We start from the raw sequence: 17557 nt of genomic DNA on the forward strand, positions 1-17557 counted from the left end.
TATTGATGTTTTCTGTTTCCACAATTCACGGGTAGCCAATCATTGGTAACGTGAACATTGTTAAATACCCAAACTTGAAATGAATAGAAAGAAGAAGAATTTTCATCATCTTTCTCTGTTAATTCTAGGAGGCTCATTGATCCTCGAAATCAAGGCAACTTATACCTATCAATTTGGTGCTTTCATTGCTCCTCTTCCCATGGCCGAACACAACACACGCTCTAAAACCATTGACGATGCAATTCTCCGCCTCACCCAAAATCAGTCCGTCCTCACCACCTCCCAAAATGAACTCAACACCAAGCTCGACTCCATCATTGCTCACCTCTCCCAGACCGACATCATCAACCCTCAAACCCAATCCCCATCCTCACCATCTTCAACTTCCTTCAAACCTCACATGAAGCTCGAGGTTCCCCGGTTTGATGGTCATGATGCTACCGGTTGGATCTTCAAGATCACCCAATTCTTTGAGTATCACTCTACGCCCGAAGAGGATCGACTCAAAGTGGCTTCCTTCTACATGGACGGCGCCGCCCTCAGCTGGTTCCAGTGGGTTCACAAAAATGGCCTGATTCCGTCTTGGCACAATTTCCTTCAAGCCCTGGAAACTCGTTTTGCTCCTTCTTACTATGAGGATCCTCGTGGCCTTCTGTTCAAGCTCACACAAAGCGGTACGGTTAATGATTACCTTACTGAATTTGAATGATTGGCTAGTAGAGTTGTGGGTTGTTAAACTGATTTTTGTCGCCTAAAACCAGAACAAACTAAGTTTCCCCACTAATGAAGTATAGGGACAACCTAGGTATCAATCCAAAGACTCGGCTAAAATTAAGCTTAAAGTGTAGAATTAATTCTTGTATTTTATTTACTAACTAATTATTAACTACTAATGCAAGGTGGGGAAAGAAATTAAAACAAAGAAAATTTAAAAGAAAACAGTAAAGAAACGAAAATTGTTTTAAAAAGAAAAGAAGAAAAATAAAATGCAAGAAAATAAAACCTAAACTAAACTATAGAATCTATGTATAACAGAACAGAACCTAAACTAAAATGAGAAATGAATGCAATTAAAACTAACCTGTGAATGCTAACAGTTAACAGCACAAGGAAACTAAAACTAAAACTGAACAAGATTCTAAGAGTAGACAGTTCAACATCTAATCTACTAAACCTAGTCTATTCATAGGAAAACAAAAATCAAAGTAAGAAATAAAATGCAATACAGATCACTCTATCCTAATCTATATATCACCATAAATCAATCAATAACAGAATTTAGAATTGAAACAAATCAAGAACAGTACCTAAATTCTAACTAATCAAAAGCAATATCACATTAAAAAAACAGAATTGAATTCATAGGTGTATTGCACATTGAACTGAATAAAAGAGTGCTTAGAGCTCTCAGGAAGACATCCTGATAATATGAATTCCAATCCAGGATATTCTAAGTCATGTTTCAGAACTTTAAATTTGGCTCTTTCCACTAATTTATCCAATCAATGTTCAGTAACCTATTCATCAATCTAAAATTCACAAACAAATTCAAGAAACACATATTTGAATCAATGTTTATGCATTGGACTGTTCTCTGTCTCAAGAAGACATCTCGATGAAGAATGCTCACTACGGAGACATTTAATTCCAAACGGAACCATAGAATTGCAGAGTTACAGAATCCAAAGCATTTTCTCAACACATAACAAGTACAGAAATCAAAAACAAAGAACAATATCGAAACATAAACGAGAACAGAACAAGAACACAAAACTCAACTTTATTAACATGAAAAGAAAATTTTACAAACTACCGGAAATCACCAAGACTCTCGCGGCCTGTCACCCTCGCGATCGTCTCAACGAAATCCAAAAGTCGAGAACTCTACTTCTACGAAAGCGGAAAGAAACCCTAACCTAAAGAGCTTAGAACTATGAACAGAGAGTATCTCAAAGTGTGTAAAAGTATATGAAGTATCCTATTTACAAGGTGAAAGCCCTTTTTATAGGGTCAGAAAACTAAAAGAGAAAAGAGAGAGGAAAAGTAAAGAAAGAAACTTGATTTCGACGCTTCCAGCTTCTAATCGAACGATCACCTTTCTTTATCTACTTTGATATCCAGCCCTCTGATCATCTCCAACCTCTCTACCGCTTCAGCTCCTCTTCCGGTCACTTGCCAGTTACTCCGGTCAGCTTGTCCGGGCAGGTTAGTGACGCGCTCCTCTCTTCAACACTCGCTCTGCCCTAGCTTTGAGTTTTCTCCAAATGAAAGTGCTTGAGGGAATTCTTTTCTCCTAAATGAGTGTCGAACATTGGACCCCAAAAACTGCAGATGCTCAAAACTCACCGTTTCACTAAAGTGCAAGTCCAGGTAATTTCACCAACAACCCAATTTAGCGTAACATCCAGCCCAATTCATTCTTCCAGCAGCGTCAGAAGCAAAAGAAATGCTAAGTGTAGCAGCACCAGTGTAGCAATGCATTCCATCCTTGAAACGACGCCGTCCAACCAAGACGCAAGCCCAATCCAGCGCCCCAACTCTTCTGATACAATCAGCTCCAAGCACCGGCCCACTCTCCACATTTCAATCAGAATCAGCCAAATAAATTGTTGAAGCACAGCAGATTTCCAGTGCAGGCAGACCAGCCCAATTAATCAGCCAATGGCCCAATGTACTTCAGCCCAAAACAACCTACAATATAAAAAATGAATTAGAGAGCTAACACAAAAATTACTAAAAATATAACCTATTCTAAAAACTGTTTTTAGTTTGTTTTCTAAAATATTTTTCTAAAAAAAAAATCTAATTACTTAAAAACCTATTTTATTTGCCTAAAAAGAGAAAATTAACCAAATTTTTATTTAAAAGCTATTTCTAGTTATTTAAACTAATCTATTCTATTTCTAAAGAATTAAAAGCTAAAGAATCTTAATAAAAGAGTTTTAATCTAGAAAAATATGCAAATACTGAGAGTTATCACACCCCCACACTTTGACAACTGCCCTCCTGGGCAGGGACAAACTAAAAAGAAAAGGCAAAAGCAAGAGACTCTATCTAAAAAGAAAAGACTAAAGACACACAAGAAGAAACTTCTAAATCCTATTTCAGCTTATTCAAACCTGCAAAATCAAACCAATTCTAGCTATTTCATCAAATCAGAATTGCACCAAAAGAATTCTCAACTTAAGATTCAAACTTCAGCAATCCCAGCAAGCATTATAACAGCTTAATCCAATCAAAATCAGCAAAGCAAACATATGGAAAAATAGCAGTCAGTCTCAACCTCACAGGATGTAGTGTATGCACTCAAATCACTCAAGTGTTTAGGGACAATCCTGTTTCACTCAATCATGTCATGCCAACTACCATTCACAACTTTGAAAAGACTCTAAATGACAGTGCTTGACTCAAGGCTTCTCTAAATCAATAGGTCTTTAATTGGCTTGTAATGTTCATGGAATGAAATGGAAAAACAGAAAAGAATGAGAACTGAAATGAGTAGAGAAATGTGAAGAAAAAGGGATAAAACTAGAACTCAGGACATACTCTTTTTCTCAAACTTTGGCCAGATGATTTTTTTTTTTCTTTCTTTTTCTCTGGTTCTCTTTCTATTTCATTCATTTCAGGTCTCTTCTTCAATTTCTTTTTCTGATTTTTCTCATTTCCAGACCTGTTTCTTTCTTTTTCAACCAAACCAGATTTTTTTTTTTTTTTTTTTTTCAACACATTTTTTTTTCTTTTTCACTTCTGGCCTCACTCTTTTTCATGCACTCACCAAGTTCTAGTATTCTCCCTACATCTCACAAGTCTCTGAGGAATGATTGGTTGAGGGAAATGGCTTGAAATGGATGGAAAGCAAAGAAAAGAGGCTAAGGCTCAATATAAGGTGCAATGGTAAGGAATGAAATGGATAAGCTAAACTGGAAAAATGAAGGATGCCTAGATCATATTTAAAGTTACCAAGAGCAAGCACATCACAAAGAATCAATGCAAAATCAGAATGACAATTAAACATGCATGTTATCACACAAGAAAGACAAAAACTGGCCCAAAATCTCTCAAGGGTTTAAAATTTGTTAAAACTGACTTGCTACTCATCATATGCAAAAACTACTGAATTGAAATGAACTAAAGACTGTAAAAATTAATGCTAGAACTATTTCTGCCCAAATCCAAAGCTAAGTCTACTCTTGACAATTCTAATCTAAGGAAATAAAGCTAAAATTTGAATGACATCACCAAAGAATGAAGATAAGCATAAAACAGAATCTAAAAGAATAGAAACAAAGGTTAGAGAAATAAAAGGAACCTGGAATCAGCCCTAAACTACCGAATATATTGACAGAAGATAAACCTAAACTATTCCTATTAGCTATCTAAACAAGGACAGATTAACCAAAGAATTGAAAAGGAAAAAGCTAAACAGATTCAGAAAAAAAAAATTTTAAAAACAGTAGCAGAAAGAAAATAGAACCTAATTATGAAAAGAATTCTAATTAAAACTTGAAACAAAGCATGAAACTAATCAAGAGCTTAAAACAGAACAAGTAACTAACATAAGGAAGAGAAAATAATAGAAAAAAGAAAAGAAAAGGGACCTAAAAGAAGTTCCAAAACAGATTAAAAAAAAAAAAAAAAAAAAAAAAACAGTAAAAGAACCTAAGCTAAAACAACATAAACCAGAAAATGAATGAACTGTAAAAACCTAAGAACTATTATCAACAAAGCTAAAAACTAAACTAAAACAGATCAGTAAGAAAAATAGGTATTTACAGACTAAAACAAGAATGGGAAACTACTCTAGGTATTTAAAACTAAACCAGACCTAAGTTAAAGAAAAACAGCTCAGAAAAAAAAAAATTTACCCCTATTTTATTACTAAAACTAATACTAAACAGGGTTATTTACATCAAAAAAAAAAAAAAAACTTCAACCTATACCTTCCCACCCCCACACTTAAGAGGCACATTGCCCTCAATGTGTGAATGGGTAAGGTTCCTAATCAGCAGAAACATAACAGATATGCACAAAACAGATACTAGTGGATAGATGCAAAAATTAATGGCACAACCGGAACAAAGAATGTACGTGACAGTAATAGAAACTGAAAATGAAAAACAAGAAAAGAAAGCTTATTCGTTGAAGTTCTATGTGTTGGTTGGTGCTTCTTTTGGGTTCACCACTGGCTGAGCAGGAATGCCTCCAGCCTTCTGATTCACCAGTTCATTTACAGCATGAGCCAACTGCCCAATCTGCATCTTCATATCCTGAATGGTTGCCTCCAGAGTGGGGTCCATCCTAGGCTGCATTTGTGACTGGTTCTGCCTATACTGCTGGTTCTGCCCTCCATAAAATGATGCATTCTGCCTATTCTGCTGTGCATACTGATTCATGCTCTGCATCAGCCCATTTGACTGATGTCCACTCTGCTGATTGTATGGAGGAGCTTCGTATCTTGGGTTCATCATATTCCTCCATCCTGAATTTTGTGAGTTGGAAGCTTGGTTGTAATGTTGTGGCTGATTCTGGGTTTTGAATCAGCTTTCTTCATTAAAAATCTCAAGGCTGAGTGGTCTGTGTGAACCACAGTTTTTGATCCCAGCAAATATGGCCTATACTTCTCCAAAGCAAAAATGATTGCCAGCAACTCCTTTTCTGTGGTGGTATAATTTTTCTGGGCAGCATCAAGGGTCCTAGACGCATATGCAATGACATGAGGGATCTTTTCTTTTTTCTGGGACAGCATAGCTCCCAATGCAAAGTCTGAAGCATCGCACATCAATTCAAAAGGTAATTCCCAGTTTGGAGGTTGAAGAATTGGTGCAGTGGTGAGTTTCCTTTTCAGCTCATCAAAGGCTCCCTTGCAAACCTCATCAAATTCAAAGATTGAATCCTTTTGAAGGAGTCTAGACAGTGGCAAGGCTATGTTGCTAAAATTCTGAATGAATCGCCTATAAAAGCCTGCATGTCCTAGGAAAGAACGCACTTCCCTCACAATGGAGGGGTAAGGTAGGGCAGAAATCACATCTATCTTGGATTTATCTACTTGGAAGCCCTTTTCCGAAATAACATGTCCTAGCACTACCCCTTCATTGACCATAAAGTGGCATTTTTCAAAGTTTAAGACCAAATCAGTTTCAATGCACTTTTTCAAAACTTTTTCTAAATTGCCTAGGCATTCCTCAAATGAAGCTCCAAATACCGTGAAGTCATCCATAAAAACCTCCATGCAACTTTCTATTAATTCTGAAAAAATACTCAACATGCATCTTTGGAAAGTTGCAGGAGCATTACATAGTCCAAATGGCATCCTAGTGTAAGCATAAGTGCCAAATGGACATGTAAATGTGGTTTTATGTTGATCTTCAGGGTGTATATGAATCTGCATGTACCCAGAAAAGCCATCTAGAAAACAGTAAAAAGGTTTACCTGCCAACCTCTCTATGACTTGGTCTATGAAGGGGAGAGGGAAGTGATCTTTCCTTGTGGCTTGATTCAGCTTTCTGTAATCAATACAGACCCTCCACTTATTTGCAACTCTGGTAGGCACAAACTCTCCCTCTTGATTCTTTACAATTGTCATTCCAGATTTCTTTGGCACCACTTGGACTGGTGACACCCAAGTACTGTCTGAAATGGGGAAAATCATCCCTGCTTTTAAGAGCTTGCTCACTTCCTCCTTCACCACATCTTGAATAGTTGGATTCAACCTCCTTTGAGGCTGCCTAACAGGAACTGCATCACTGTCCAGCAATATTCTATGCATGCAGAGGGCAGGACTGATCCCTGGTATATCTTCCAAAGTCCACCCAAGAGCCTTCTTGTGCTGTTTCAGGACTTGTAGCAACTGCTCTTCCTGTTCAGGGTTCAAACTTGCTGAAATGATCACTGGAAATTTATTTCCAGCTTCAAGATAAGCATATTTTAAGTGCAGAGGCAGCAGCTTTAATTCAGATTTTTGCTGCTGCTCTAGAGTTTCTTGTGCAGATTCTTCACCAAGTTCGAAAACGCCCTCTTCTAGTGCTTGCAAGTCCGTATTTTCAAAGAATTCATCTTCACACCCGATACAGAATTCAGAATGTAATTCCCTCTCTGCCATGTTCAAATCAGATTGCACTTGAAGCTCCAGATTATTACAACAAATTTCTGAATAACTGAACACATCTGAATGGTTTTCCAGGGGATGACTCATGGCTTCAAAGATGTTGAATCTGACTTGGGTGTCTCCAAACTCCATGGTTAAATTTCCTTCATGCACATTGATAATGGTTTTTGCTGTCATCAAAAATGGTCTTCCCAAAATCAATGTAGGATTCTGCCTTGAATTCTCACCCTCCATTTCTAAAACATAGAAATCTGCTGGGAACATTAACTGGTTTACCCTCACTAGCACATCTTCCACAATGCCCAAAGGTTTTGCAGTGCTTCTATTGGCTAGTTGGATAATAACAGATGTAGGCTTTAAATTCCTTAACTGCAGAGCCTTGTAAACAGAACTGGGCATGACATTTATGGATGCTCCCAAGTCCACTAAAGCATTTGCAATGGAAATTTCTCCAATGGTGCATGGGATGGTAAAATGCCCTGGATCACTATGTTTAGGAGGCAGCTCCAACTTGGAAACAGTAGAAATATTTTTGATTTGTGGCCTCCTCAATCCTCTTTTATAGGTGCACACTTCTTTAAGGAACTTGGCATATTTAGGCACCTGTTTAATTGCTTCCAGTAGAGGCATATTAATTTCTATCTTCTGAAAAATCTTCAATAGCTCAGCATTTGTTTCCAATTTCTTTTCTGCAGGTGCAGATTTGACAGGGAAGGGTGGTTCAATTATGATCTCTGGTTGCTGCTCATTCTCAGCAATTTTTTCTTTCTCCACTGAAGCATGCAACTCCTTTCCACTTCTTAACATGACTGCATTGGTACTGGCAGTCCTGGTTACTTGCACCTTTGATTGATGAGCTGGCTGCATCTTCCCAAGTTCAGATGTCCCTCTCAAATGGGGAGGAATATACTTGGTAGTCTCTTTTTCCTCTGCAAGTGTAAGTTCCACTGATACATTGCTCCCTCCAACATCTTCCATACAACCAGCTATCTTTTCATTCTCCCAAGAATTTTGTTGAGATCCCTTCAGATTTACTGTGCCCCAGTTTTCTTCCAAATCATTGGTTGCTGAGTCACAGGTTGCATTTAAAATGTTCTCAGACCAGCCTATCAGCCCTGATGCCGTCATCTTATTCTCTGAAGGTTTCTGATTCAGCAACTTCACTTTTTCCACCAGCTGGGACATTACTTGAGTCAATTCCCTTAAGTCTTTGGATTCTGCCCCAATTACTGGTACAGTAACAGCAGCTTTATTGTACAAATATCCTTGATAAGAGCACTCAGCCATTTTACTCAACAGCTGTCGTGCTTCAGCTGGAGTTTTATTCATTAAGGACCCTCCAGCTGCCACATCAACAAACATTCTCTCTCTTTGCAGCAGACCTTCATAGAAGTATGTTAGGAGTAGAGAATCCTGCAGCTGATGATTTGGGCACATGAGGCACAATTTATTGAATCTGTCCCAGAAATCAGCCAAACTTTCATTCTGCCCTTGCTCAATGGTGCAGATCTGCCTCCTCAAGTATGATACTCTTGATGCTGGAAAAAATCTATTCAAGAATCTACACTGCATCTCTTGCCAACTTCCAAAAGGCTGCTGTTGGTAAATTATCCAATACCTAGCAGTGTCTTGCAGGGACAAGGGAAAAGCCTTCATCATGAACAGTTCTTCAGCAGCTCCAGACGGCTTCATAGAAGAACACACCAGAATAAATTCCCTGATATGTTGATGAGGGTCCTCATGCTCCCATCCATGGAAGGTGGGCAGCAACCTTATGAACCCAGGTTTAAGTTCAATTCCAGATGTATTCTGCTCCACGGGTAAATGGGTGCACACCGGCTGGTGACCCACTTCTTGGTTGGCCAGTTCTCTCATGGACTTCTCCAGAGGAAAAGCCATATTAAACAGCTCAGTTCCAACACTCTCACGCTACTAAAACTACCCCAAGCTAGTCTCACTAATTCCCCAGAGTTTGGCTGAACACACTCAGCCTAAACCTCTCAACAGAGATGCCAATCAAGCACACAGAACAAAAAAAAAAAAAAAAAAACAAAAATATTCCAAGACAGCCATCAGAATCAAAGACCAAAACAGCAAAAGAAAAACAATCCAAAATTAAAATTCACACTACTGCAGTTTTAAAAACAGAACCTAAGCATACTAAAAAGAATTTGCAAAAAGAAAGGAAACCATTAAACCTATACAAGACTAACCTAACACTATAAAACTTAATTCGCCGAGTCCCCGGCAACGGCGCCATTTGTTAAACTGATTTTTGTCGCCTAAAACCAGAACAAACTAAGTTTCCCCACTAATGAAGTATAGGGACAACCTAGGTATCAATCCAAAGACTCGGCTAAAATTAAGCTTAAAGTGTAGAATTAATTCTTGTATTTTATTTACTAACTAATTATTAACTACTAATGCAAGGTGGGGAAAGAAATTAAAACAAAGAAAATTTAAAAGAAAACAGTAAAGAAACGAAAATTGTTTTAAAAAGAAAAGAAGAAAAATAAAATGCAAGAAAATAAAACCTAAACTAAACTATAGAATCTATGTATAACAGAACAGAACCTAAACTAAAATGAGAAATGAATGCAATTAAAACTAACCTGTGAATGCTAACAGTTAACAGCACAAGGAAACTAAAACTAAAACTGAACAAGATTCTAAGAGTAGACAGTTCAACATCTAATCTACTAAACCTAGTCTATTCATAGGAAAACAAAAATCAAAGTAAGAAATAAAATGCAATACAGATCACTCTATCCTAATCTATATATCACCAGAAATCAATCAATAACAGAATTTAGAATTGAAACAAATCAAGAACAGTACCTAAATTCTAACTAATCAAAAGCAATATCACATTAAAAAAACAGAATTGAATTCATAGGTGTATTGCACATTGAACTGAATAAAAGAGTGCTTAGAGCTCTCAGGAAGACATCCTGATAATATGAATTCCAATCCAGGATATTCTAAGTCATGTTTCAGAACTTTAAATTTGGCTCTTTCCACTAATTTATCCAATCAATGTTCAGTAACCTATTCATCAATCTAAAATTCACAAACAAATTCAAGAAACACATATTTGAATCAATGTTTATGCATTGGACTGTTCTCTGTCTCAAGAAGACATCTCGATGAAGAATGCTCACTACGGAGACATTTAATTCCAAACGGAACCATAGAATTGCAGAGTTACAGAATCCAAAGCATTTTCTCAACACATAACAAGTACAGAAATCAAAAACAAAGAACAATATCGAAACATAAACGAGAACAGAACAAGAACACAAAACTCAACTTTATTAACATGAAAAGAAAATTTTACAAACTACCGGAAATCACCAAGACTCTCGCGGCCTGTCACCCTCGCGATCGTCTCAACGAAATCCAAAAGTCGAGAACTCTACTTCTACGAAAGCGGAAAGAAACCCTAACCTAAAGAGCTTAGAACTATGAACAGAGAGTATCTCAAAGTGTGTAAAAGTATATGAAGTATCCTATTTACAAGGTGAAAGCCCTTTTTATAGGGTCAGAAAACTAAAAGAGAAAAGAGAGAGGAAAAGTAAAGAAAGAAACTTGATTTCGACGCTTCCAGCTTCTAATCGAACGATCACCTTTCTTTATCTACTTTGATATCCAGCCCTCTGATCATCTCCAACCTCTCTACCGCTTCAGCTCCTCTTCCGGTCACTTGCCAGTTACTCCGGTCAGCTTGTCCGGGCAGGTTAGTGACGCGCTCCTCTCTTCAACACTCGCTCTGCCCTAGCTTTGAGTTTTCTCCAAATGAAAGTGCTTGAGGGAATTCTTTTCTCCTAAATGAGTGTCGAACATTGGACCCCAAAAACTGCAGATGCTCAAAACTCACCGTTTCACTAAAGTGCAAGTCCAGGTAATTTCACCAACAACCCAATTTAGCGTAACATCCAGCCCAATTCATTCTTCCAGCAGCGTCAGAAGCAAAAGAAATGCTAAGTGTAGCAGCACCAGTGTAGCAATGCATTCCATCCTTGAAACGACGCCGTCCAACCAAGACGCAAGCCCAATCCAGCGCCCCAACTCTTCTGATACAATCAGCTCCAAGCACCGGCCCACTCTCCACATTTCAATCAGAATCAGCCAAATAAATTGTTGAAGCACAGCAGATTTCCAGTGCAGGCAGACCAGCCCAATTAATCAGCCAATGGCCCAATGTACTTCAGCCCAAAAAAACCTACAATATAAAAAATGAATTAGAGAGCTAACACAAAAATTACTAAAAATATAACCTATTCTAAAAACTGTTTTTAGTTTGTTTTCTAAAATATTTTTCTAAAAAAAAATCTAATTACTTAAAAACCTATTTTATTTGCCTAAAAAGAGAAAATTAACCAAATTTTTATTTAAAAGCTATTTCTAGTTATTTAAACTAATCTATTCTATTTCTAAAGAATTAAAAGCTAAAGAATCTTAATAAAAGAGTTTTAATCTAGAAAAATATGCAAATACTGAGAGTTATCATGGGTCTTCCCCCTTCATTTTTGTTAAGCTGTTTTATTTCGGGTCTTTCTCCTGAGATCAAACGGGAGGTTTTGGCTTTGCAACCACTAACCTTTACACAGGCTGCTGCATTGGCTAAGTTGCAAGAAGATAAATTTCATGACCTGAGAAAAGGTCCCCGGAATCGCTTTTCGTTTCAGCCCTCCCCGATTTCCACTTCTCTGCCATCGCCTCAGGGGCGCTCTTCCTCCCCTCTGCTACCCACTCCTTCCAAGACCAACTACAAAAAGCTCTCTCATGAGGAAATGTTAGCTCGTCGTGAGAAAGGCTTGTGTTACAACTGCGACGAAAAGTTCCACCCTGGCCACAAATGCAAGGCACGTTTCTTTCTTTTGGTTGCGGAGCAAACAGAGGTTGATAACACTACCCTTTCTGATTCTTTGGCAGCTCCTGACCCGGATCCTCTCCTTGCCCAAGATATACACAATGAGCTCTCTTCAGCCCAAATTAGCTTCAATGCACTTTCAGGTTTAACGGCACCAGAAGCCCTTCGTCTTTTGGGCCTCATTTCAAAGAAGCAAGTAACTATTCTTGTGGATGGCGGCAGCACTCACAACTTCATCCAAGACCGTGTAGCTAAGTTCCTTAACTTACCACTGCAACCCACCCCCACACTAAAGGTGATGGTTGGCAATGGTAGTGTTATTGAATGCCACCAATTTTGTTCGGCTGTTCCAATTTCCATACAGGGCCATATTTTCACTGTTGATCTTCATGTTTTACCCATCAGCGGTGCGGATGTAGTATTGGGCATCCAATGGCTTAAAACCTTGGGCCCAATAGTGACTGACTATTCTCAGTTGACCATGCGTTTCGACAGAGAGGGTCGTACAGTTGAATTAAGTGCAACCTCACCTTCTGGACCTCAACACATTCCGCCCCTCAACTCAAACGTATTTACGTGACCAACTTTGCAGCAGCTTATTTCCATATCCAGCTTTCACCCACATATTTTCCATCTCAACCATCTACAGTTACCTTTCCTACTCACACACATCCCCACCTCTCCTCTATACTCCACAAATACCAATCACTCTTCATTTCCCCCACCTCTTTACCCCCAACACGCCCAACCGACCATCATATACATCTTTTGCCCCACTCTTCTCCTGTCACGGTGCGCCCTTACCGCTACCCTCATTTTCAAAAGTGCGAGATTGAGAAACAAATTGAGGAACTCCTACACACAGGGCTAATACAGCCAAGTCACAGCCCTTTTTCCTCTCCGGTCTTACTTGTTAAAAAAAAGGACGGTAGTTGGAGATTTTGTGTGGACTTTCGAGCCCTAAATTCCATCTCTATGAAGGATAAATTTCCTTTACCTACTATTGATGAACTTTTGGATGAATTAGGTGGTGCAAAGTGGTTCTCCAAGTTGGATCTTCGCCAGGGATTCCATCAAATCCGAATGCACGAGGCTGATATTCATAAAACTGCTTTCCGCACTCACATGGGCCATTACGAGTTTCGGGTCATACCTTTCGGCCTTTGCAACGCCCCCTCTACTTTTCAAGCAACTATGAACGAATTGTTAAAGCCATTTCTTCGCAAATTCGTCATCGTTTTCTTCGACGATATCTTGGTTTATAGCACCACCTGGGAGGCCCACTTAGACCATCTGGAGTGCACTTTTCAAACCTTACTTCAGGGTCAATTTTTCCTCAAAGGTTCCAAGTGCCTTTTGGTTCAACAGCAACTTGAATATTTGGGCCACATTGTATCGGCACAAGGGGTGGCCGCTGATCCTTCAAAAATTCAAGCCATGGTACAATGGCCCTTCCCAACAACCTTAAAGGCTTTACGTGGCTTTCTTGGTTTGACAGGATTTTATCGTCGTTTCATCAAGGGATACGCTTCTATCGCTACTCCATTGACAACTTTATTAAAAAAAGATAGCTTCAACTAGTGCTCTGCTGCCCAATCCGCTTTTGATCAGCTCAAGAAGGCAATGACCGAAGCCCCGGTTCTGGCCCTTCCGAATTTCAAGCTTCCTTTTCAACTTGAGACCGATGCATCGGGTTCTGCTATGGGTGCCGTCCTGATGCAACATGATCATCCTATTGCATTCTTCAGCAAGCCCTTCTGCCCTAGACTACTTCGTTCTTCCACTTATGTCCGTGAATTACATGCCATCACCTCCGCTGTGAAGAAATGGCGCCAATACTTATTAGGCCATCCCTTTGTTATTCTCACGGACCACCGTAGTCTTAAGGAGCTAATGTCCCAATTGATTCAGACTCCTGAGCAGCAAGTTTATCTTTCCAAGTTGTTGGGTTACGACTATACCATACAGTATAGAGCAGGAAAACATAATGTGGTTGCGGATGCCCTTTCTCGCCCCACTGATACTGTCCAGAGTCACTTTTTCATCCTTTCTATGCCTCGCTTCATTTTCTTGGATAGATTACGCCAATCTCTTCAAGACAGCCCTGACTTTGTTTCACTGTTGGCTAAGGTGCGAGGCGACCCTGCTTCTTTCCCTCTTTACAGTATTCATAATGATCTTCTCTTGTATGATGGCAAGATATGGTTAAATCACGACAATCCTTTTATCCCTCTTCTTTTGGAAGAATACCACACTACACCCTTGGGGGGTCATATGGGCTTATCCAAAACTATGGCACGTATTCAGGGCAACTTCTTTTGGAAAGGTATGCGTTCAATTGTTCATACTTTCGTCTCTCAGTGTTCCACCTGTCAGCAGACCAAATATGAAACTCAGAAACCAGCTGGTTTATTACAGCCCCTACCACTTCCACATGACACTTGGGAGGATCTTTCTTTAGATTTCATCACTGGATTACCTCCTTCCTTGGGCCATTCTGTAATTCTTGTGGTTGTTGATCGGTTCTCTAAAGGTGCTCATTTTGGTACTCTCCCCACTCATTTCACTGCATTTAAAGTTGCCCAACTCTTCATGGACATGGTTTGCAAGCACCATGGCATCCCACGCAGTCTGGTTTCGGACCGTGATCCGATTTTTATTAGCAGATTCTGGCGTGAATTGTTTCGTTTAAGTGGTACAAAGTTGCGTATGAGTACATTGTACCATCCCGAAACTGATGGGCAGACTGAAGTTCTCAATCGTATTTTGGAACAGTATCTCCGCTCTTTTGTGCACGACCATCCTTCCCACTGGGGCAAATACATTTCCCTTGCTGAATGGTCTTATAATACTTCAATCCACTCTGCTACTGGGACCTCTCCTTTCCATATTACCTTTGGCAAACCTCCTCCCTCTATTCCTTTTTATTTAACAGGATCCTCTTCGGTGGAGGCAGTTGATTCCTTACTTACATCTCGCCAAGTTCTTCTTGATCAGTTGCGTGCGAAGCTCGAGAAAGCACAACTGACCATGAAAGCAATAGCAGATCGTCAACGCAGAGATATCTCTTTCCAAGTCGACGATTGGGTTTATGTTCGTTTACGACCATATCGTCAACGATCTCTTCATTCCCCTACCACCCCGAAGTTAACCAAGCGCTACTACGGTCCCTTCCGCATCACTGCTCGCATCGGCCCTGTCGCCTATCAACTGGATCTTCCTCCGAGTTCAAAAATTCACCCTGTGTTTCACTGCTCTCTTTTAAAGCTGCACAAGGGCCCCCTTCCAACTACCCCTACCAGTTTGCCTCCTCTGGCACTAGATAACAAGCCTATTATCGAGCCACTTGCAATTATGGACACCAAAATGGACTCTTCTACCTCACCACCTACTAAGCTTGTTTTAGTCCAATGGAAGGGACTTGCACCTGAGGATACAACTTGGGAGCCTTGGACGGATCTCATTTCTGATTATCACCTTGAGGACAAGGTGCCTTTTGCAGTGGTGGGTATTGATAGCAATATAGGCTCTGGCCCAAATTCTGATGTGTTGAATGGGCCTAGCAATGACAACAGAGGAAATATGAGAGAGAGGCCTAGTAGGGAGCACAATATGCCAAATTATCTCCAGGACTACATCACCAAGTAGAAAGATTTCTAGTATTTTCTATTTTGTCAGTATTCACTATATTTGCTGAGCTGTACTTTCTGTTATTGATGCTTTCTATTTCCACAATTCACGGGTAGCCAATCATTGGTAACGTGAACATTGTTAAATACCCAAACTTGAAATGAATAGAAAGAAGAAGAATTTTCATCATCTTTCTCTGTTAATTCTAGGAGGCTCCTTGATCCTCGAAATCAAGGCAACTTATACCTATCACTCCTCCTTTAACATGCCCAACCAGAACTAGGGTTTCGATTCGAAACACCAGCCAAAGCCTAAACCTTTCTCTCTTTTCCTTTTTTTCTCTCGTTCAATTAGCTTCTCGCATTTATTCTATGTTCCTTTATAGGGGATTCGCATTTTCTGAGTTTTGAATACATGTGCTTTCAAGAATAGTTCTCGTAGGAATTAAAGCTTCATTGGTGATCACACAACAAGATTTCATTCAAGACTATCTGGACTTCACATATTCTGATTCTTTTGCACTTTGGGAGTGTGATTTGATTAGGTCCTTTAGCAATTCGTGTAATTGGATACTTATACGAAGATAGTCAGGGTTGAGAGCTAGCATTTGCTCTTGTATGTTGTAAGAGATTGAGTGATTTATCTCTTGTGTTTGCTTTTACTTAGTTGATTCATCTATCTTTTATTATTGATTTCAAGATTCAAGAACTCATAAAGATTTGAAAAAGATTTCGAACAAGAATAAATTCAATTCACTACCTTTCCCTTTATTGGATTGAGATATAAGGCCTCTTATTTCTAACAATAATATATTGCAAACAACACTACTTGAGCCTTCTTTTGAGCATTTTCAAAAATAAAAATAAAAATCAATATTAATTAATTTTAATTCATGTTCTTAACATTTTCTTCACACAATTACACACCATAATTAATTATTTAGTATCACAAAATATAATAATAAAATAAAAAGTATTTTTATTTTATAAGGATTTTACAACTTGTCCCATATGTTATCATGAGATTATAACCAACCCAACAAATACAAAAAAGAATCTCTCTCCACTTTTCCTCTCTAAAAATATTCACCCCCTTTTCATAGTCGTTGCCCGATTTTATCCTCTTCCATCACTTACTCTCCTCTCACTTTTTTGCGGTCAGATCCCTTTTATTTCGGGCTCAATCACCTCCATGTTGGGCATGGTCTTCAGTCCTCACCAGCTCAACAACGGATATATTCCACTTGAGTCTCCTCTTTCTAAACTCATCGTTTTGGGCCTATTTACAATGGATGGAGTAATTGGGCTAGGCCTATTATCAACAAGACGAACCAAAAAATGGTTGTTTCTCCCTACACCTCTAAATGTTTCTTCCTACACCTCTAATTTTCGAAAATAACTTGAGGTTACGTTTCTCTTCAACGAATTTTGAAATCCGTTCAAGCTTTCAGAAAATTCTTCAATAAATTTCAAAATTCGTTAAAGAAAAAATCCTTCAACAGATTCCACAATTCGTTAAAGAAAGAATCCTTCAATAGATTTCAAAATCCGTTGAAATAAAAGAAATGGGCTAGAGTTTTTTGAATTGGAGGATAGTTTTATAATTTTAAAAATATTTAGAGATGCAAGAAGAAATGGTTAGAGGTACAAGGAGAAATGCCTCCAAAAAAAGAGGTGGAGAGAATAGTGAAAATAAATGTCACTTTTTCATGGAATCCTACATGTTCTATTTTTTTTTAAGTTATATATAAAGAAAGAAAAAAAGTGAAAAAAAACAAGTAAAAGTAAAACTAGCCTCTTCCAAAATTACTTCTTTTATCACTTTCCATATATTAATTGTAAAAATAACTTTGTATCTGTACAATTACTTTATTCTATTTTATTAATTTATGATTTTTGAAAATGACAATTTTGTTTCATTTTAGTTTCAATTTCTCTTTAAATAAAAAA

At 38.6% G+C, this 17557-nt stretch overlaps 1 protein-coding gene across 1 annotated transcript; it reads left to right on the forward strand.

Annotated features, from left to right (window-relative positions):
• The first annotated feature begins 11613 nt into the window (after nucleotides 1-11613).
• Nucleotides 11614-13559, forward strand: LOC148190743 (uncharacterized). The gene is made up of 2 exons (XM_088102101.1): nucleotides 11614-12546; nucleotides 12960-13559. The coding sequence occupies exons 1-2, from the start codon at nucleotides 11614-11616 to the stop codon at nucleotides 13557-13559; spliced, it is 1533 nt and encodes a 510-aa protein (XP_087958227.1).
• The last annotated feature ends 3998 nt before the right edge of the window (nucleotides 13560-17557 follow it).

This window comes from Vigna umbellata, chromosome 11, assembly GCF_029865625.1.
Source record: "Vigna umbellata cultivar VRB3 chromosome 11, Vumbellata_1.0, whole genome shotgun sequence".
In the NCBI taxonomy this organism is placed as follows: Eukaryota; Viridiplantae; Streptophyta; class Magnoliopsida; order Fabales; family Fabaceae; genus Vigna; species Vigna umbellata.

Coding starts and splice junctions, on each gene's coding strand:
- LOC148190743 (XM_088102101.1), top strand. CDS start 11,614: ATGGGTCTTCCCCCTTCATTTTTGTTAAGCTGTTTTATTTCGGGTCTT. Junction 12,547..12,959: donor TTCCGCCCCTCAACTCAAAC/GTATTTACGTGA, acceptor ATCTCTATGAAG/GATAAATTTCCTTTACCTAC.